At 49.1% G+C, this 19,563-nt stretch overlaps 2 protein-coding genes across 8 annotated transcripts; one reads left to right on the top strand and one right to left on the bottom strand.

Moving 5' to 3' along the window:
- Positions 1-127: 127 nt before the first annotated feature.
- Positions 128-7,361, top strand: ano9b (anoctamin 9b). 6 transcript variants are annotated; one of them, XM_067248793.1, is made up of 24 exons: positions 128-325; positions 1,165-1,236; positions 1,637-1,759; positions 1,977-2,116; positions 2,211-2,260; positions 2,401-2,459; positions 2,589-2,668; positions 3,044-3,178; positions 3,274-3,367; positions 3,452-3,512; positions 3,634-3,716; positions 3,832-3,936; positions 4,031-4,195; positions 4,298-4,334; positions 4,415-4,526; positions 4,616-4,673; positions 4,764-4,861; positions 4,968-5,164; positions 5,277-5,429; positions 5,709-5,856; positions 6,012-6,134; positions 6,301-6,394; positions 6,484-6,596; positions 6,705-7,361. In XM_067248793.1, the coding sequence occupies exons 1-24, from the start codon at positions 305-307 to the stop codon at positions 6,736-6,738; spliced, it is 2,355 nt and encodes a 784-aa protein (XP_067104894.1). In that variant the 5' UTR covers positions 128-304; the 3' UTR covers positions 6,739-7,361. The 6 variants fall into 6 exon arrangements, with proteins under 6 accessions (XP_067104894.1, XP_067104892.1, XP_067104895.1 ...); XM_067248791.1 differs by having other exon boundaries at positions 1,604-1,759; XM_067248794.1 differs by having other exon boundaries at positions 128-344.
- Positions 7,362-7,715: 354 nt separating this feature from the next.
- On the bottom strand, positions 7,716-17,084 carry pkp3b (plakophilin 3b). 2 transcript variants are annotated; one of them, XR_010878147.1, is made up of 14 exons: positions 16,741-17,084; positions 14,926-15,026; positions 13,651-14,240; positions 13,413-13,536; positions 13,050-13,254; positions 12,313-12,487; positions 11,835-11,952; positions 11,171-11,335; positions 10,673-10,855; positions 9,723-9,876; positions 9,313-9,508; positions 9,072-9,159; positions 8,159-8,664; positions 7,716-7,974 (listed from the first exon to the last, which is right to left on the bottom strand). XR_010878147.1 is itself a non-coding variant. In XM_067248797.1 (13 exons), the coding sequence occupies exons 1-13, from the start codon at positions 16,961-16,963 to the stop codon at positions 8,623-8,625; spliced, it is 2,364 nt and encodes a 787-aa protein (XP_067104898.1). In that variant the 5' UTR covers positions 16,964-17,084; the 3' UTR covers positions 8,069-8,622. The 2 variants fall into 2 exon arrangements, 1 of the variants encoding a protein (XP_067104898.1); XM_067248797.1 differs by lacking the exon at positions 7,716-7,974 and having other exon boundaries at positions 8,069-8,664.
- Positions 17,085-19,563: the final 2,479 nt, after the last annotated feature.

The following is a 19,563-nucleotide window of genomic DNA, read 5'->3' as shown; positions in this document are numbered from 1 at the left end:
GACTGTGGAAGTAGTGGGTGTGGTTAATTAGGGAGGCATTTTTCAGAGATGCGGATGACGAAAATGGCATACCTGTACTGGCCACCTGAACGTGGGTCATGATACTCGTATAAACGCGGAAGTGGAATTACTGGAAGTGAACAGGTTTTGTGATCCTGACAACAGTGGGTTCACTGCACTCTGAGCCATGAAAGAGAACGCGTTGGATATTTGTAGACAAGAGAGAACTTAACCTCTCAGTTTGCTGGTGTCTTTTTTTTTAAACCCCCATTAGCTTCTGAAGTTAATTTACCTTCAACGCGGCATGTTCTTCAAGGACCCTGAGGTAGGACGTTGAGATCATGGTAAATTGTTGAAACATTTTCGTCGTTTTAGATACTGCTAGTTTGCCTGGCAGTAGCTTACTTCGCATTTCCACGTTCTTTTACTGTAACTGTTCAGATTTAGTGGATTATCTCAGTTGATATAGGTTGATCTAAAAACAATTTGTGTGTGTGTGTGGGGGGGGGGGGGGGCACGCACGCACGCACGCATGATGAACTATACTTGCCACCTGACCACTAGAAGCCAAAATGCTGTTGGCTGTTTTCACACTTTGTTTATTGGCGCGGCAAGTATGCTCCGCGACAGTAAGTTTCTCCACTGTTGCGAAGCAGGTTCTCTTCCCAGTAGAGCAAATGTTATTCAGTTCTTGGAAGCATGTAATAGTTTAATAGTATAGTTTGAAAGTCTGTTGTGACACACCCTAACTAAGATATTTGTACACAAGATCCGAAACGTAACTTTCAGAATATAAATGTGGACGTTGCTCACATTTTGCTCACGGCATATTAAGTATATCTAGATAGGCCTACTGGTACGTAGGCTACGAATTAAGATTACGTGCTGAACTCATAATTTCTTAAGGCTCCTAAATCTTTAGGCTATTTTTCCTCAACGGGGCAAGTCAAGACTTGCAGTCACTGTTGGAGGACAACATAAACATGGAATGAGGACCTGTTTAGTGGCCCTCTATCAAATTTTGCTTCGCCATTGTGTGTGGGTTTGCCGTTGTCTGCTTGGGTGCTATAACACGGAGTACGTGTGTTTCAGGTTTGGGGCAGGAGACCACGAAAGTTATGGTCTGCAGTTGTGGATAAGCATGCCTGTGTTTGTGAATTGCAGGATGGCTTTGAGATGCAGGAGAAGCACCAGTATGACTCTGTCAACTGCACCGATCCACTGTTACCATGTTTGGTAAGAGATGACGCACCGAGCAGTAAAAACTCTTATCTGTAAACCAAGCATTTACATCGTTTGAAAGTATACAGACGTGGCCATTTATGTGTCACCTTATCAGACTGTGATATTTATTGACCCAGTTTCCCCAGACATGGATTAAGTCTAGTCCAAAAGTTAAAGAAAAATTCCATGAAGATCTCCATTGAAAACGTTTTAAGTCTGGGACTATAGATTTAAACCATGTCTGGAAAACTGGGCCATAGTCTACCAAGTCAGGGTTGGGTAAAGTTCTGGTCAGGAAAGTGTGTTGGTAAAGTCTTCTTCAGTCAGTAATGTATGGGTGGGATCATGGATATAACTCGCTGGCTGTATTGTACCCCAGTACCTTATAGACAACCTCCCTCGTATCTCTAAGCCCACCCAGAAGTCCTTTGACTATGTCCTGGTTGCTGACCTGGTGGAGGACCCCCTGGACCAGCGGCTCCTGAAACAGACTGCTTTCTTAGAATGCCTGAAGAAGAAAAGCATAATGGTCACAGTGAGTCTGTTTGTTATCACAAACTCTAACAACCCGGATTCGAACCCTGCATTTGTCCTCAACTTCACCACAAACCCTGAGTAACCATGATGCCTTACCCTAGCTGAACACCAGGGGGCGTTCTTTGATCTATACACAGTATTCATTGAAATACTGTTAATTAACCTAAATGCCAGACTTTCTTCTCCTCAATCTGTCTGGGTCTTATGTGTCCTAGAAAATTATTCACGATGACAAAGTGTTCTATGGGCTGCGCGCCTCCAAGGAGGTGTTTGATAAGTACAAGTACCTCCTGAAGGTGTCCGACGCCTGTAACTGGAGTGGAGACCAGACAGGGACCACCCCTCAGGCCACAAGGTGCAGTACTAGTGAAACTAATCTCGCTCCTCTACTCTGTAACCCCAATCTCGGTGACAATTAACACTGTACTTCCTGTCTCTGAGTGCGTCAGGATCCGAGTGGTGCACTACACCCTGTATCATACCTACATCAACACAGGAGGTGAGTGATGTGGACCTGGCAGTCCTTTGTCTTGCAGGTGTATGTCCTCTGCTTTATCTTATGACATGTTCTGCTTCTCTCTGACCTCAATTTGAACCCATCATAACCCTGCACTAATGAACACCGTGGACTGTGTCCAGAGGACCTGGAAGAACTGATGAAGAAGGATGTGTTTGCTACCATGTTCTGCCTCCACGAGGTTCGGATCCCCATTTGTATTTTCGAATGTATTTGCCATTTGGTGAGGTGGTATTCCGAATCTCTCATAAGTGCGAGCGACAGGGAGAACGAGGCATCCACGCTGATCTCAAGCTCTTCCTGTGTCTAGAGGAAGAAGCAAAAAGAGCTGAAGAAAAGGTGGGCCAGGTTCTCAGGGGTGTTTGTCGGCCAGCCCGTCACTCTAATACGGTGAGTTACAGCCACCTTCATTCTTACTCCTGCCCTAAACCTAAACCTCCATCCCCACTCTTAACCCTTGTGCTGCTTTCGGGTCACATGAACCAAAGGTTCATAACGAACCATCGTTGTGTTTACCCAATACAAAAACAAATACGAATAATTTTCTTTTCACCTTTGCAATGTGGGGGGTCTGAGACAGCCCAACGGTTAAAAGAAAATTCCTCACTTTATTTTTGTATGCGGTAAATTTGTCGCAATACGACGGTGGGTCACAATGACTGATGGGTCAGAATGACCCGAAGATAACACAAGGGTTAACACAGTAGCCTTTGTCAACAACCTCTCTGACTGTGTGTGTGTGTGTGTGTGTATGTGTCTCTGCAGGGATTACTTTGGGGAGAAGGTAGGCCTGTACTACCTGTGGTTGGGGTGGTACACCTGGATGCTTGTGCCAGCGGCTGTGTTGGGCGTAGTGGTGTTCCTTTACGGCCTGGCCTTCTTCAACACCAGCCCTCTCATGTGAGCCCTGTTTCCAGTCGGCCTCCTGCTGGCAGACCTGTGTACCAGCTGTTCCCGCCACTGTTATTTTACGACCGTTATCCTCTGCATTGCAGAAAGGAAGTCTGTGAGTCGAACACCCTCATGTGCCCAAGCTGTGACAATAGGTGTAAGGTTTGGCAGCTCAAAGACACGTGCACCTACGCCAAGGTGAGTTGTGCTGCTCCTGCTCTGCTGCGCTCTTCTCTCTTCTCCAGTGTCCCCCCCCCCCCAATTTTTTTTTTCTATTTGCAGGTGAGCCACCTGTTCGATAACGAAGGCACCGTGGCGTTTGCCATGTTCATGGCGGTCTGGGGTAAGGTTTCTGTTCGTCTCGTCTGTCTGCCCGGGTACACGCGCATGTCCGTGGAGTTATCTGTGTGTTTAGCAGTGTCGCCCATCCAGCTGTGTGTTGACTGTGTTGGCTGTTTTCTCAGCTACCCTCTTCCTGGAGCTTTGGAAGAGACACCGGGCCAAGTATGTGTCCAAATGGAAAGTCTTTGATTGGTGTGAGGAGGAGGTACTTTGTTCCAAATGGACCCACTAATCTTTTTGTGATGGAACTCTTCGGTTGAACGAAGGGCATTCTAAGGTCATGTCAATCAACCGTTAACCGTTCCAGCTCTTCTTTGTAGGAGGAGCTGATTCTGGAGATCGTGAACGATCCGAACAACCGCCCCAAAAGGTACGGGCACTCGTACCTGCGCAGTGCTGTGGTCATGCTGCTCGTGACAGCAACGGTGAGCCTGTGCCTGTTTGCATTGGTGTGTTATGTTTGTTAATGTGCGTTTGTGCAGATGCATGAGTGGCCTTGTGTGTGTGCCTTGTCTGCAGTTGGTGTTGATAATCGGCCTGACCCATGCCCTGGTGGTGTTCAGAGTGGTGGCAGCGGTAAACATGGCGGAGGCCAACTGGGGATTTCTGAGAGACCACTCCAGCACTGTGGCTGTGATGCTGGGAGCAGTGCTGCATTACATCACCATCCAAGTCATGACACGGGTAAAATGAGTCCCATCCGCCGACCCTGTGGGTCAGTCTCGGGCGTATCTGGTCAGCTGATCATTTGAGTTGCTTCTGAACTCCCTCTCTTTATCCATACAGGTCAACAAGTATGTGGCGTTCAAGCTATGTGAGATAGGTAAGTGGGAGGGGACATTGCCCCAGCATCCCTCGGCCTCGACACCATGTACTCAGACTGTGCGTTTTGGACCCCTGCAGAGAAGACTCGCTCCTTTGCTGCCCTGGAGAGAAGCTTCACCGTCAAGATGTTTACCTTCCAGTTCTTCACTCTCTTCTCCTCGCTCATCTATGTGGCGTTCTTCCTGGGAAGGTACTGTGCAATGTGTGTGTGTGTGTGGTTAACGGCCATTTTTTTTTTACATTCCAAGTAAGCCTCACCAGATAGTTGAATCCCAACAGGATGAATGGTTATCCCGGCCACTATGTACGCATCGCTGGGAAGTGGAGACTGGAGGAGGTGAGAGGGACTAGCGAGACTAGCATGTCCAGATCCTGTTTAGTCAGAACAAGAACCCTCTCAACTGCTTCTTCTCTGGTCTCCTCACAGTGTCACCCGAGTGGCTGTCTGACCGACCTCTTCATTCAGATGGCCATCATCATGGTTCTCAAACAGACACTCAACAACATCTTTGAGTTCACCGGGCCGTAAGTGCACGGGCCCTCTGAACGGACGCAGGCTTCCGAGTAGACTTCCAACCGTCATGGCGGGGTGCTGTTAGCGACTTGCTAACCAGTCCCTCTTGTCGTCTAGCTGGCTGAAGAGGTTCTTCAGGAGGACCACCGGCAAGAAGCTGCAGAGGAAGTGCGGCCACTGCTACAGGAAGACCTGTTGTGACGAGGAGGGCAGCGTCGAACCGTGCGACAACTGCAAGCTGCGGGATTGGCTGCGGAACTATCAACTGAACGACGTGAACGCTTTCAGCCTCTTCAACGAGTTCTTGGAGATGGGTATGTTCTGTCGGTCACACATGAGAAGGAGGGTGATGATGATGGTGGAGCTGCTGAGTTGTGTGTACGGGGTGAGTTCTTGTGTCCATCCCGTGGTGCTCCTCTCCTGTAGTAATCCAGTTCAGCTTCACGACCCTCTTCGTGGCGGCGTTCCCCCTGGCACCTCTGTTGGCCCTCATAAACAACATCTTCGAGATCCGTCTGGATGCCATCAAGATGGTTAGCCTGGAACGACGGCTCATTCCCAAAAAGACAAACGACATCGGTGAGTTGGCGTCGAGAAATCGACGTTCCCAGATCGTTGGAACGTCCTCGCTGCCATTCTCACCTGCCTTCGTTGACTGAATCCCAGAGATGGATTCAGTCCATTTGCCTTTCGCCCTTGTGGGGAATTTTCTATCCTCTCACAAGATAATGTTTTTTTTCCCGTTCTGGTGTGTTAAGCGAGGTTCTGGAAGTATTGGGTGCTCGGCTGTCGTTGGAGTTGTGGTTAGACACTTTCTACCCTGGGCTAGTGTTGACCTCAGGTGTGCGGTCTCCCCAGGTGTTTGGACTTTGATTCTGCAGGCCATCGGAGTTCTGGCCGTCATCGCCAACGGTGTGGTGATTGGCATCTCCTCTGACTTCATCCCTCGCCTGGTCTACCGCTACCACTACGGCCCGTGTGCCAACGGCACAGACACGACCCAACAGTGAGTTCTCCTTCACCCGTCTACAAAGTTTCTACGAACGATTCTGTCTAGCGCGTCTCCCTGTTGTCGTGGAGGAAGGACGGGCCACCCCAAACCTCAGGGTGCCTCGATGTCCTCAAACGCTGACGCCTCCATGTTTTTGCCCCTCCCCGTAGCTGCCTGGCGGGCTACATCAACGACACGCTGTCCACAGCGTACATGAGCGACCCCCTCGTGCGCCAGGCCTTCCGGCCCAGTCAGCTCATCACACACAGTGGCTTCAATGTCACACAGTGCAGGTGGGGTGTCTGGTAGACTAGGGGAAGCTGTACTGGTGTTAAGGACACACAATTAGTGTGTGTGTGTGTGTGGGGGGGGGTGTATTATCATACTAAGGGTGGTGATGATGATGATGATGATGATGATGATGATGACGATGAAAGCGGATGTTCTGCATGTTCCCAGTTATAAAGACTACCGCAACGACGGAGACTACAGCCTGACCCCTCAGTTCTGGCTCATCATGGCCATCCGCTTCGTGTTCATCGTCCTGTTCGAGGTATGTCACTGACTCGCTGTCTAACCGTCCAGCGGGCAAGTCTCTCCCCCCCAGCCCCGACATGAGCAGTGTGTTCTGTCTGTGTCCAGCATGTGGTGGTGATGTGCAAGTTCATCGCAGCCTGGTTCGTGCCAGACGTGCCCATGGCCGTCAATAACAGCCGTCTGGAGGACAAACTGGACCGGCTCAAGGCGGAGTTACGGTAACCGCAACGATAACGCTGTGTCCTTGCTGGCATGGGAACAGCGTCTGTACGATTGGTGTCAACCTGTGACTCGTCTTAATGTTTGTACATGTGTTTGGTTTACAGGAATATGCATCGCCGGCAATCAACAGAAGTGTAACTACTGCTGTTAAGGCCTGCTTGGTCACCAATAAGAATGTGAACACCTGATACACATTACCTAAATTTGAATTGTAATGACAGATATCCAAATAGCACTGCGAGATATGGTACTCCTTCCACTGGGAGCATTTTTAAACTGGTGGATAAACATTTGGTATCCCTTGGTTGGTATGATTCAGTATATATGTACACATTAACACAACGGAATACGGGTTAAAAGGATCTTTATTAACTCACTGTCTTACAGTCTTCTTCTCAAGTTCCTGTTTACATGTTCTAAGACATCTCAATAGATTTTTTAATCCCTACTGCCAATGGAAAGTAAAGTGTGAAGTATATTAATATTTTTATTAACTGTACAGTACATTTAACTTAGCAAATGCTAAAATGTTGTGCCTTTTGCGGTTTGCGCATATTGTATCACTTTGTTATTTAATTTGGATGTTTGCTGTATGTTAAACATCAGGGACATTATTGTAATGCGTTGTGCTCCATTGCTATGTTCGTCTACAGAGCCAGTGTGTTGTGCTTCTGATCTTTGTTTTCCTCCCGAGGAGTATGAAATGTCATCTTCCATATCGCTCCTCATTTGGCTAAATAAAGGTTCATTGAAAACCTCAAGCCATGTGTGTCCCTGTGCTCTGTGGACTTTTGGTCAAGTGTCACGACAGAAAGCGAGTCGGAGAGATCAAACAAGATTGTTCAGGACTTTCAAATTAGCTCTCAAATAACTGTCCAACCTTTTGCACGAGATGGCCCTGTTATTTGTGTCACTGTTTTGCCACAAGAGGGCAGCGTGCTCTATGTATAGCATTCAGTCAGTATTTTTGAGTTTGTTCAACTAATACTTTTTAAACATGCCTACTAAGATATGGTGGGTGTCCTTTGTAAAACCACAATTCCTACAATTTGTGTGTGTGTGTGTGTGTGTGTGTGTGTTTTTGTTCTGATACCTCCTCTTGAGAGGTCTGGTGAACCTCTCACCCCCCAGCAGTGCTGATCCCTGGCTGACCCCTGGCTGATCCCAGAGGAGATAAAGCCAAGCCAACTCCCGTGTCTGCATTCCTTCACTCACTCCCTCCTTCGCGAGGTTGGCCGTTCCCATGGAGACGCCCCCTCTTCCTCTGCTGACCTCCATAATGGTTCAGTGCACTCTGGGATGTGCGGCAGATTCCTACATAAATGTTGTCTGATGAGAAACAGATGTTTTTCAAAAAAGTGTATTTTCCGGAAACTACAGACCGCAGTGGAGTTCAATGGTTAAAAGATGAGTTAAGTCTCTTTGTGAACACGGACGTAGCACACCTGTACACCGTTGACTACTTCCTAATAAGATCAACCGAGCAGAATTGACTGATGAACTGTCAGGTTGATATAGTCTACTGGTAACTCCCATGTCTTCCTCCCCTCTGCTTCACTTCCCCTCCTCAAAACCTCCCCAAAGAAATCCTTCTTTTGGAGTGTGTTAGACCAGCTTAGATTAATTATTTTTTTCATTAAAAGATTTGAGCAAGTTTGTCTACAGTTATAGTGCAGTTTATATGAGCCGTTTAAGCTAGTACATTTCCGTTGATTGTAGTCACACACTGGCAACAGTTAGTTGATATTTTTTTTAACTGACTAATTTGTTTCTCTTACACACACACACATCTTGAAACAAGTTTCATCAAATAAAACTTCAACAAATAATCATGAGTCAGAAAAAGACAAATAAAGTCCAACACTGTTCTGAATTAAAAAGGCATCCCAGCTGTCCTCTGCAGCCCATCTGTCACCATGGCTGCATCAGAAATAGCTCCTCCTCCTCATGGCTGCAACACTGCAGTCCTTCCAGACTGACCACACCCCCGCGGACTGACCACACCCCTGCACCGTGGCTGCTCTAGAGCAATGTGTCCATGAAGTCACTCCTCGTAAAGCCCTTCTGTAAAACACAGGACGGAAAAACGAGAGATACGGAAAAAACCATCAGAAAGACTAACGGAAGCAAGGAGGATGTACTAGCTGAGTAACTGTACTTCCCCTCCCAGTAGAATGTAATCATGAACCGCTTAAGAGTGGGACCAGACCCAGAGAGGGATATCAAAGGCATGCAGGGAGTGGTGGAGGGAAGGGGAACAATGGGGGGTTGGCACACACATGCAGAGAGAGCAGGGGGGGTGGAGAGAGGAAGGCGAAAGAAAACTAACAGTCATGTGATAACAAAGAGAGCCTGCTGTCCTACTCTGCATCATCTGTGCTGATTTTGACGGGCAAGCAGACTATTAGCAATTGTAGAACGACTAATCTGCGTCCTGGTGTGTGGTGTTTGTTTCTCCTCCCCAGCCTCACCTGTTTGTAGTCTCTGTGCAGCTTGTTGTACTGAAACATGTTGCTGAGGACTGTGGAGGCAGCGCCCGCTGCTTTCAACCTCCCAGGGCTGTCATTGGATAGTTAAAAGTCACATGATATGGTCACTAATGAGGGAAAATAGGAGAGGACCAATCCAGAGCACATTATGTCATTACATCTCAGACGGCTACCCAATCATGTCATTACATCGGAGACAGCCATCCAGTGTGATCAGAGCTACCTGTTGTCGTGGGACTTCTTAATGGCCACCAGTTTGGGCAGACCGTCAAAGTAGCAGATGTCCCTGGCCGCCAGCGAGGTTCCAGCCACCAAGCTGTTGAGCGTGCCACAGATGTTGACAACCACATCGCTGGAGGGCTCTTTCTGGTGGCCATCGCTGGGCAAACAGCCCACCAGCACCCGCACTGCCTTGGTAGCTGCAGGGAGAGGGCAAACACTTGGTATCGATAACAACAACAGGCAGGTTCGTACATGAGGTGGTTTTACTATGGTAAGTGTCGCGCAGTCATATGGTTCTTACTGTGGCAGCGGCCACAGTGTGCCACTTATGGAGGCATCGGATAATACTTCAGTAGTGGTACTAGAGTGGTGGTATGGATTGGAGTGCGTTAGCGTAGCGTGCAGCCCCACCCATGTTGTCCTTGCTGCGACAGTGACGCGCCAGGTTCCTCAGCAGGCCGGTGAGTGGGCGGAGCTCCAGTTCACTCTTGGTCTGCAGGAGATCCAACAGCAGAGGCAGCATCCTCTCCTGGTCCAGCACCACGCCCGCTAACACACTTGCCCACTAGCACAGACGGAGGAGATGTTCTCATCCCTGTGTCCACTGGTCCTCAACACTCTCTATATGTATTGTTGACTGTTCTCTTTGTCATCCATGTAAGGTCTGTGCACTTGTTTACTTCTATCCTGCCGTTGTGTGTTGAGGGGTGACACAGTACCAATAAATATTGAGGGACACGACCATTTAAATCCATGTATCTTCCTAGAGCTGTGTGGCTTGTCTTTCTCCTTTTAAGTCTAGCACAGTGTGTCTGGTCTGCTTGCAGTGAAAACAATGGGAAAACAGATCATATCATCAGATCTTATTCATGAAGTCCCTCAGTAAGAATGGGTTGGACGAATGTGTCTAACGTCTACAAAATAGAGTAGTCGTTAGTCCTTTAATGCATTGGTAAATGATTCCTCGATAAAACCCTGTCAAACACAGAATGAATCCTGTTACATCTGCACCATCTCCAAACCACAGTATCGAATTACAGTCGTGGCCAGGCACAGTGGGAACATAAATAATCAACGATCATCATGAACTGAATAGATCTACCTACTCTGAACCCGTCCACTCTATCATATCACCCGAAGCCCCCCCCCCTCCCCCCGGTGACCTTTAACCCCTGCAGGACCAAGTCGAGGTGTTGGAGAGAGGGTGTGATGCACCCGGAACATCCACTAACTAATCGACGATCCTCTTGAGCTGAATTCTACCCCCTTCCACTCTATCACACCACCCCGAAGCCCTCCCCTGATAACCTTTAACCCCCGGCGGGCCCTAGCGGAGGTGTAGGAGAGGACGAGCGGTGTACCCTGGTGTCTCCTGTCGTGATGTTCTGCAGCGCTCCGGTTGCTGCCTCGCGCGTGTTGGAGTTGCTCTCGCACCTCTGCAGCACGCTGTGGTACAGCCTCACCACCTGGGGGTGCCACAGCCACTCCGACCCCCGCGGAGCTTTCACCACCTCGGCCAGGGCAGACAGCTCCTGGTTGCGACGCTACGGGACGGAGGGGAGCGAGAGGGAGGGAGGGAGGGAAGGATGGGGAAGAGAGAAGAATGGAGGGAGGAAGGAGAAAGAAGAGGGATAAGCAGGCAGGAGGTGGAAAGAACATGAGAGGGAAGTGAGAGAGCGTTGCGTTTAGATCAAGGTATGGTTCCATACAAGGACAGGATATACCATCAGAGCCTTCCCTCCATTTTCCATTGTCTGCCTGTGGTTTCAGTGTGGCCCTATTGTAATGTGACTCTCCCTCGGGTTTATCAGGGTAACATGATAGCCCCTTGTGGTTAGCTCTGTGGTAACCATACCCACCTCTTTGGCCTTCTTGCTCTGGGGGGTGAAACAGCCAATGGGGAGGCTGTCCTTGGTGTTCCCGCCCCTGGTCGGCCCCTCCAGTCGCAGCAGAGTGGATGGAGACATCTCTCTGTAGAGCTGATAGGACAGGTTCCTGAGAACACACACCACGTTCTCCACCCCCTGTTGACATCATGGGAGAGGTGGGAGAGAGAGAGAGAGAGAGAGATAGGGAGGGAGGGAAAGGGAAGGGAGAAGATTCTGTACATTTATTCTCTGTTTATTCCACAACCGATTCCCATGCAAAGCAGTAATAACACTTGAACACGGACATGCAAAACATGCAAATGACCAGACTTAGAAAACGTTTATGGTCCTCCGCGACACAACTTGTGTACAGCGCTGAACATATATACACACATTAAAAGCACATCAGGAAGCAAAACAGCAGTAACAGCAACAGGCTTCCGCCTTTTATTTATTGTAGTTTTTGCCATGGGAACACATGAGTTGATTTGAGTGTTTTCTATCAGCCATCAGTGGAATCATCCTTCAACCACAAGAACTCGTGTCAATGTTTCAAAGAGTCCCAGTTTTAGAGCCGGAACATGGGCGGTGCTGGGCCAGACTGGGGTGAGAGGAACTAGGAGCTGGGTTAGGGACAGTGAGAAGGTGTTGGTACCTTGTCATCCACCTTTTCCTCTTGGACGGCATATTGGACATGAGCCACCAGAGAGTCCAGCAGGCCTCTGGTCTCCCTCATCTGCTGTCGGCTACGTTGGCTCACCGAGCTCAGGTTCCTGCTCACATGTTATAGACACACACACACACACACAAACACGTAAACACACGCTGTGTTGGTAATAGCTAAGATTACATTGTACTGGACCTGCTGACATTCTTAAGTTATTCCTGCAATGCCTTCAGTTGTATTGTTGTATTTTTTTACTCTTGCATTTATTGTCTCGCTGTGCATTTATTGTCTCGCTTTTTAATAATTGTGTTATGTCCACTGTACTGTCCTGTCTGCAGTGTTGAATGTATCCTCTGTTTTTAAGCTCTTGGTGCAGAACAAATTCCTGGGGGCAATAAGGTTTTTTTTTTTTTTTTTTTGATATGTGTAAATATGTCTTGTGTGGTGTGGTGTCCTAGTGCCTGACCTGAGGCAGCCAGTGGTGTTGTAGAAGATGTCTGCCTCGGAGGGACTGTGACTGAGGTGTCCAGAGTCTCCAGGGTGACACAGAGGCACTAAGACACTCTCTGTCAACTCAGACAGCGTCTCTCTGGTCAGCTTCTCCTTCAGGCTGTCTTTAGAAGACAGGTTCCACAGAATACCTTGGGTCAATTTGGGGAAAGTACAGAGGGAGATTTGGAAGGGAGACCGTTGGACAGAGGGGGGGACGAAGAGGGAGGGAGAGAGGGGGAGACAAAGAAGGAGAGGGGAAGAGAGAGAGAGAGAGAGAGAGAGAGAGAGAGAGAGAGAGAGAGAGAGAGAGAGAGAGAGAGTGAGTGAGACAGTGGGAAGAAATAGAGAGGGGGCGAAAGAGAGAGAGAGAGAGAGAGAGAGAGAGAGAGAGAGAAACAAAGAGAGAGAGTGAGAGTGAGTGACAAAACCAGAGAACAGGAGTGCGGTGCGGGGGGGTGGAGCAGTGTGAGTGTCAGAGCAGCGGGGCTGGGAGAGGGGCTGTGTGCTCTGTGGTCAGGAATTCCAAGGCTAGTTTGCTCAGTGAAGCAGACAGTCGAAAACAGTCCCAAGTGCTTCAGGCCAAAATGCCATCTCTGCCAGCTCTATTGGCAGAGATTTCTATAGCTCTAACTCTGTCCTCATGTTGCTCCCTGTCTGTAGTTAAACACTTTAGCACCTGTCCTTTACCACAACCAGTAATGGTCCTTTTACCAGTGATGTTCTTGCGAAGTTCCTCGTCAGGTTCTCTCAAAGCACTGACCAGGGCGGAGATTCCGCCAGCTTCCATCAGAGCTGTCTTGTTGTCCATGTTCTCATAAATGAGGTTCCTTGTGGCACCGGTGGCAAAACGTTGGACTTCCTGGCTTTCGCTGGTGAAGAGCTGCACTAAAGCTGGCACTGCTCCCAGGACACGCACCTGGAGACGGAGCAGTCAAGGACAGCAATGGGGAGACACTTATTTCAGCCATGGTGAGAAAATGGCTATTTGCCATATACTGCTGTAATACATTCAATTATACTGAATTTGCCGAAGGATGTTTTATGATTTGTCATTTGATATGAGTTGGTACCGACCTGGTTCTTGGCATCGTTGCTATGGTAACACTGGTGCTGTATGTAGGCAGCTCCCAGGGCCTGGAGTGCCGTGTCTGACGAAGAGATGTAGCTGACCGCAGTGGCCATGTCCAGACCTTGGACCCTACACACACACACACACACACACATTTAGACACACAAACCAAATTCCAGTCCGTAACGCCACCAGCGTCTGCTGTGTGAGTGGTCGACGTGTGTACAGATCTGCGTCTTTCACCCTCCCATCTTGTCGTTGCTGTGGCAGGAGCCGGCGTCCTGCAGGTCGACGCCCTTCCCCACGCTCCTCATGCTGTGGAGGGAAGGCGCCCGCCTCATCGACATCCCCGACACGCTCCCCACGCCCAGCGACACCTGCTGCGCCGCCGCGCCCAACACACCGCCCCCGCCCCCCGCCTGCCTGTTGGTGATGCGGCTGATGGTGCGATGGGAGGGGCCTTTGAAGGAGTGCTGGTAGGACAGCTCCTCCTCCCTCCACCCAGCGGCAGCCGCGCCCCCACGGGCCAGAGTTCCGCTGAGAGAGCGTTGCATGGTGGGAGGGGCCGCAGCCACTTCCTGGTGTACCAGCCAATCAGGGGGTGCCATTTCCTGGTGGGCCTGGCACAGAGATCTGGATCTGGCTCTGGTCTGGTTGGTATGGTAACCGTCATGGTAACCGCCCGGGTACCCACCGTGGTAACCCCCCCTGGTGACATCAGAGAGGTGGGGGCAGGTGGTGCTGGCTGCTGACTGGCTGGTTCTGTACCTGGTGCTGCTCTCCACTGCTGAGCGCGATGAGAAGCCACCAGAATAGTGAGACATCACCGGAACCTGCAGAACATGACAGGGTCAGGTTCAGAACAACAGACAGACAGGCAGGCAGATATACAGGCAGACAAACAGACAGACACAGACAGATAGGAAGGCTGGCGGGCAAATAGACAGGCAGGCATGCAGGCAGGCTGGCAAGCAGGATGGCAGGCAGGCAGGCAGGCAGGCAGACAGACAGACAGGCAGGCAGGCAGGCAGGCAGGCAGGCAGGCAGGCAGGCAGGAGGGCAGGCAGGCAGGCAGGAGGGCAGGCAGGCAGGCAGGAGGGCAGGCAGGCAGGCAGGCAGGCAGGCAGACAGGCAGGCAGGAGGGCAGGCAGGAGAGCAGGCAGGTTTGGCTGGCAGACAATAGAGCCTTGTGGTCTGAAGATTTATGGACACAATACAGAAGGCCAGATTCCTCTGGTGGGGCCTCGCAGCAGATTGTCTCACTGTGAAATACTGCATGGATGTGCTTCCTAGGGAGGGGGCTGTGAAGTGTGTCACTTTGGAACAACTAGCTTCTCACCCTCGCTCAATGTTCAGACAACATAAATCTGGTTTCAGGTTTCATTTGGGGGATGTTTAAATGTTCAACAAACATGAATGTATCGTGTCGGTGGCTAACAAAAACATATTTCTATTTCGGGAGGGCATAGAAGGAGGGATGAGATAAGGTATCTGGACAGGATATGAGGTCATACTCACCGCCATGGTGCGGCTCCCTGAGTATCCCAGAGAGGCGGAGCTGAAGCCGGCGCTGCGAGCAGGAGGGCTGGGCTTCCAGCTGGCAGACGAGATGCTGGGGCCTACGTGAGGAAACAAGGACAAAACAACACTCACAACCAACAGGACAAAGTGAGTCAGGCCACACCAGACCAGAGTAGACCACCCCAGACCACCCCAGACCTGACCAGACCTGACCAGACCTGACCTGACCAGACACAGGTTGAGTTGGAGATGAGACCAATGGGGACATTCAGGCCGTTGCAGACATGGATTCAGCCTATTCCTGAACTAAAATCTTCATTTCATCTTCTGAATTTTTCTCTTACTTAAGACTCAGCTTAATCCATGTCTGGGAAACTGGGCCTCAAAAGGTTGCTCAAAATAGGGATGATTCCTAGAAATGTGATGTAACATTTAATGTGTTTCAGGATGATTGAGTGTGAGAGTATACCGCAGAAAGAAAGATACGGGGGAGTGTGTATTACGTAGTGTGTGAAAGGATGAGTGTTTGAGTGAGTTAAGGGAGGATGTGCAAGTGTGTGTGACTCTTGGGGGAGGGGGGGGTAAGGAGTGTAGGTGTGTGTGGTCTGTGTGTGTGTGCACGCAAGTGGAAGTTGCATGCCTGAGCACTGACACTAAACAGAGCGAATGTGCCAGGTCATAGGTTCAGAGGAGAGGCCAGTCCCTATAACAGACACACAGGGAACATGAGGCTACCAATACTGCTCAGCTGGCTGGATCTTGCATACTCTGCTCATACTGTGTCAGCGGTCTAATGTGACAGTCGTCGGTCAATGAATGCCAGCTGTCTATCTTCTGTCGATCAGTCTGACAAGCCTATGACTGGTCAGCCTGTTCATGGTAACAGTTTAATCCTTCTCATTTCCTGTTGGCCAACGGCACTCTGGCCCAATTTCAGGAACAGCACTTTTGTAGTCCTCTCAAAGTGTGTTGGCCCTTTCACCATGACAACAGTCTGCTGGTATCGCAAGGTGATGTCAGTTATTTGAGACGATGTTTTCATTATCCAGACTCGGTTTCTAACTTGTCAGGTACACTCATAGATAAACCATTCCAAAATAAAGGGTACAAAGTCCAGAAAATGTTGACTAGGTCTAAATACTGTGTATTTAGGCTCCTCAGAAGCAAAGAGATACTGTGTTTTCAATCATGAGCTCTCCTTAATTAAAGTTTATGACCATAATCAACAGTTTCACTTTCCAAACCAACATTTTTGCTGGCTTCTTGTTGCAAAACAAGAGGGAGTCAAGTGATTTATGTGTTGGAGAACATTGTATTCATCCAGAGACATCATCTGGCTACAATATCTCACGCTAGTGACACACAGCCAAACTAATCCTATAGCTCCAGCTCGTGGTCTAGTCCCAGTCTAACCTAGCCCATGTAATGTTCACCTAACCCCGTCGAGTTTAGTTCAGACTGTCACGCAGCCTAGCTGCTTGCCAGTTCCAGCCCCAGCACAGAACCCAGTTCAGAATAAACCATGGCCTACTGATAAACACTTCCAAAGACCTGAACAACTGGAATGTTACAATGTTCAGGTTCGATTGTCTTAAATTCAAGTTCGATTGTCTATTAATACTTTTGTGACAGTTTTGTGTACCCTATTGTTCGCTTACAAATTAACCGAGGAAAGTTTTAGGTTTCCTTGATAACAAATAAATAAGAGTAGACATCGAACAATCATAGTAGCCTATTTTATTTATTTATTTTTACTTTGTGGGAGAGGTGTTTAACTTTGCAAAAGTTAGTGAACAGACATAAACCACTCACCTGCAGAGGCGCAGTGCAATCCATTCAGCCGCGACAGTGAGGAGGACCTCTGGGCAAGACGCATCTGGACTTGCTGTTGGACTCTCTTGGCCTTCGCGACTCCGTCAATTAATTTCCCATCGGATCTGAGCTGTGCGTCGCTGGGGACTGCATAAGCGGTTACCTGGGTGTTGGGCAGTAAAGCGGACATAAAGCAGCCCTCGGAGGCCATGACTGCACTCATTGTGAAATAAACAACTAAAGAATAACAAACAAAAGCGGAGGCGAAAATATTCACAAGAATTCCTTCTCTGTTATGTTTTGTAATTCCTTCTCAATTACGCCCAGGGCCTGGATGACGCCAGGGGCATTATAGCTGAGGTCTGATCAGTGGCCGTCTCTATCTCATCTCGTTCCGCTAGGTCGAGAAATCCTTTCCATCGAATGGGAGTGTCTGGCCAGCGTTTGTAGGCGGAGTTCCCCTCCCGTTGTAGTGTTGTTTAATTCGGTGAATGCAAGACTCATACCCGGGTCGCCAACGCTTACTTGGAAACACCAACTACTACTCCTCAGTTTGTCTGAATTAGTGTCCGCCTTCATTTCCTAAACACCCAATCAAAAGTTTCTATTCATTGAGTTGCACAAGTCTGTGCTGAAGTGTAGCTAGTGGACGGTAAATGTATCTCATATGAGCTCACAGGGCGTTTACACATCATCCCGCCTTGACTGAGATATGTCAACCAGAACTCATGTGTGAAGCAGACCAGTCCCTACCAATCCGAATTCTGGAAACACGGAGAAGTGTTTAGTCCAGAATCCAAAGCATTTGACACGTGGTTGCTGGCACCATTGTATGAAAGTTTGCACCCTGTTCATCCAAGAGAATGTGCATTTTGGCTTGGGGGCATCTTGTTTGGTAGACCCATCTTACGGTGCTTTAATGCTGACCACTGTCAACAACATCCCTGGATGCTGACAGTTGAGATCCACTCGAAGAAAACGTCTGACAGTGCTCTAGTTGATTTCACTGTTTGCTGTTCAGATGGCGACGATGCCAACACACACCTGCGTTCACACACACACGTGCACACACACATACACCCACGCACCCAAGTCAGTTGTCACAGAGACTGTAAATCAGTCATTGTCAATTGCCTGCCACACCCCAGAAGGCAAATCACATCCAGAAGTATCTCCAAAATGAAAACATGTGGCACAGATATAACCACAAACATGTAACACATGTCCACCTTCTCTATACACACACACACACACATGCAACAGAGACACACAAACACACACGAGATACAGAGCTTCAAAAGCATTCCCAACATTTTAAAGGCTCATCTGGATTATATTGTCTATGGTCAATGACGTGAGAGTGGGATCTCCTGGTTGGGACAGGGTCCGGAGCTCTGGGGCTGGAGAGGGTCCGGGGCTGGAAAGGGTTGTAGAGGGTCTGGGGATGGAAAGGATCCGGGGCAGGGGAGGGTCCGGAGCTGTAGAGGACCCGGGGCAGGGGAGGGTCCGGAGAGGGTCCGGGGCTGGAGAGGGTCCGGGGCAGGGGAGGGTCCGGGGCTGGAGAGGGTCATGAGAGGCGTGAGGAGACAGCCTCATGCCAAGTGGTTATATGAAGCTGTGAGCAGTCCGGCCAGATTCCTGATGGAAGGGATCGTAGAGACGACCACAGTGTAGGGGCTTAGTGAGCACCCAGCAGGACAACACACGTCTATACTGTGAGCGCAGGCAGTAGTACCGTGTTGAGAGAGATGAGTATGACCCCATCTGTGAGGACCGACATTATTTAAACTGCCTACTCCCTCCACCGATTTAAACTGTAGATAGAGGGAGATCAGCAAGTGTTGCTGTGTAGTGCTGGGATTTCTTAACAAGCCAACATCAAAGATTTTGTCAAATAAGATAAGATCCCACCCCTGATTGGAAGAATACAAAGGTCTGAGACATTCCGTTATTTGTAAAATACATTTAATCCCTTAATATTTGGGCAACAAACCAAACCGAAGTCTAAAACAGGAGAGAAAAGGCCCAGATTTGAGTGGCGGTGAGCTAGTGAGTCTCTGTAAGGCAGTGACATAGACTACAGCACCAGACCAGAGCTCTGCTGGTTTAGGTGGCCCTCGTCTTTCTTATCAATCCACCCTCAGCCCCGCTCAGCACACACTCTGCCGCTGGTATGCTCTCCAGCACACATGGTTCTCGTTTTCAAACTCAACTGACTTCAGAACACTGCCACTGAAATCCCCAGCTGTTTCCCTTGACAACATACCAAACAACAGATAAAGGCTTACACTGTCTTTACATAAGTCATTAGTAGAAGAGTATAGCTGTACATGTTACAAGACACTTGACCGCTTAACAGCATAGAAATAACAGGATACCAAGGCGTGGTAATCTGTTGGTGAAGAAAGACTGACAGTATTTAGGATTACACTTCATGATACAGTAAATATGTATGTGCATAAGTGGGAATCTCTCTCTCTCTCTGTGTGTGTTTGTGTGTGTATGTGTGTGTGTATGTATGTGTGCGAGTGCGTGCGTATCATGCGTGACCCACTGAGAACGGCCTCTTTCTGAAGGCCAGTGAACAGATCGGAAAAGAGGTCTGGAATGAAGTTTCCCCTGGCCACAGACTAAAGGTCGGTTTGTCAAAGCATCAGTTGAGAAACATAAGACTGATCCAGGATCAGCTTGTTGATTGGCTCTACCCACTGTCCCCCTACGAGGAGCCATGGCCGTAGCCAAGAGCGCCCTCTGGTGGTGGAGACAGAAAACGTCGGGTTCAGCAGAAGGCATCGCGCCCAGGTCTCATTACATCATGCTAGC

Source organism: Osmerus mordax, chromosome 13 (genome assembly GCF_038355195.1).
Source record: "Osmerus mordax isolate fOsmMor3 chromosome 13, fOsmMor3.pri, whole genome shotgun sequence".
Taxonomy (NCBI): Eukaryota; Metazoa; Chordata; class Actinopteri; order Osmeriformes; family Osmeridae; genus Osmerus; species Osmerus mordax.
This window is presented reverse-complemented; position numbering and strand designations above follow the sequence as displayed.

What these genes read in the sequence shown, in the direction of transcription:
- ano9b (XM_067248791.1), top strand. Translation starts at nt 305, where the DNA reads ATGTTCTTCAAGGACCCTGAG. An exon ending in GTGGCGTTCTTCCTGGGAAG is followed by an intron (nt 4,527 to 4,615) that starts GTACTGTGCAAT and finishes GAATCCCAACAG; the next exon opens with GATGAATGGTTATCCCGGCC. An exon ending in CAACGAGTTCTTGGAGATGG is followed by an intron (nt 5,165 to 5,276) that starts GTATGTTCTGTC and finishes CCTCTCCTGTAG; the next exon opens with TAATCCAGTTCAGCTTCACG.
- pkp3b (XM_067248797.1), bottom strand. Translation starts at nt 16,963, where the DNA reads ATGAGTGCAGTCATGGCCTCCGAGGGCTGCTTTATGTCCGCTTTACTG. An exon ending in TCGCAGCAAGGACAACATGG is followed by an intron (nt 9,509 to 9,722) that starts GTGGGGCTGCAC and finishes CTCTCCCTGCAG; the next exon opens with CTACCAAGGCAGTGCGGGTG. An exon ending in TGCACAGAGACTACAAACAG is followed by an intron (nt 8,665 to 9,071) that starts GTGAGGCTGGGG and finishes TGTGTTTTACAG; the next exon opens with AAGGGCTTTACGAGGAGTGA.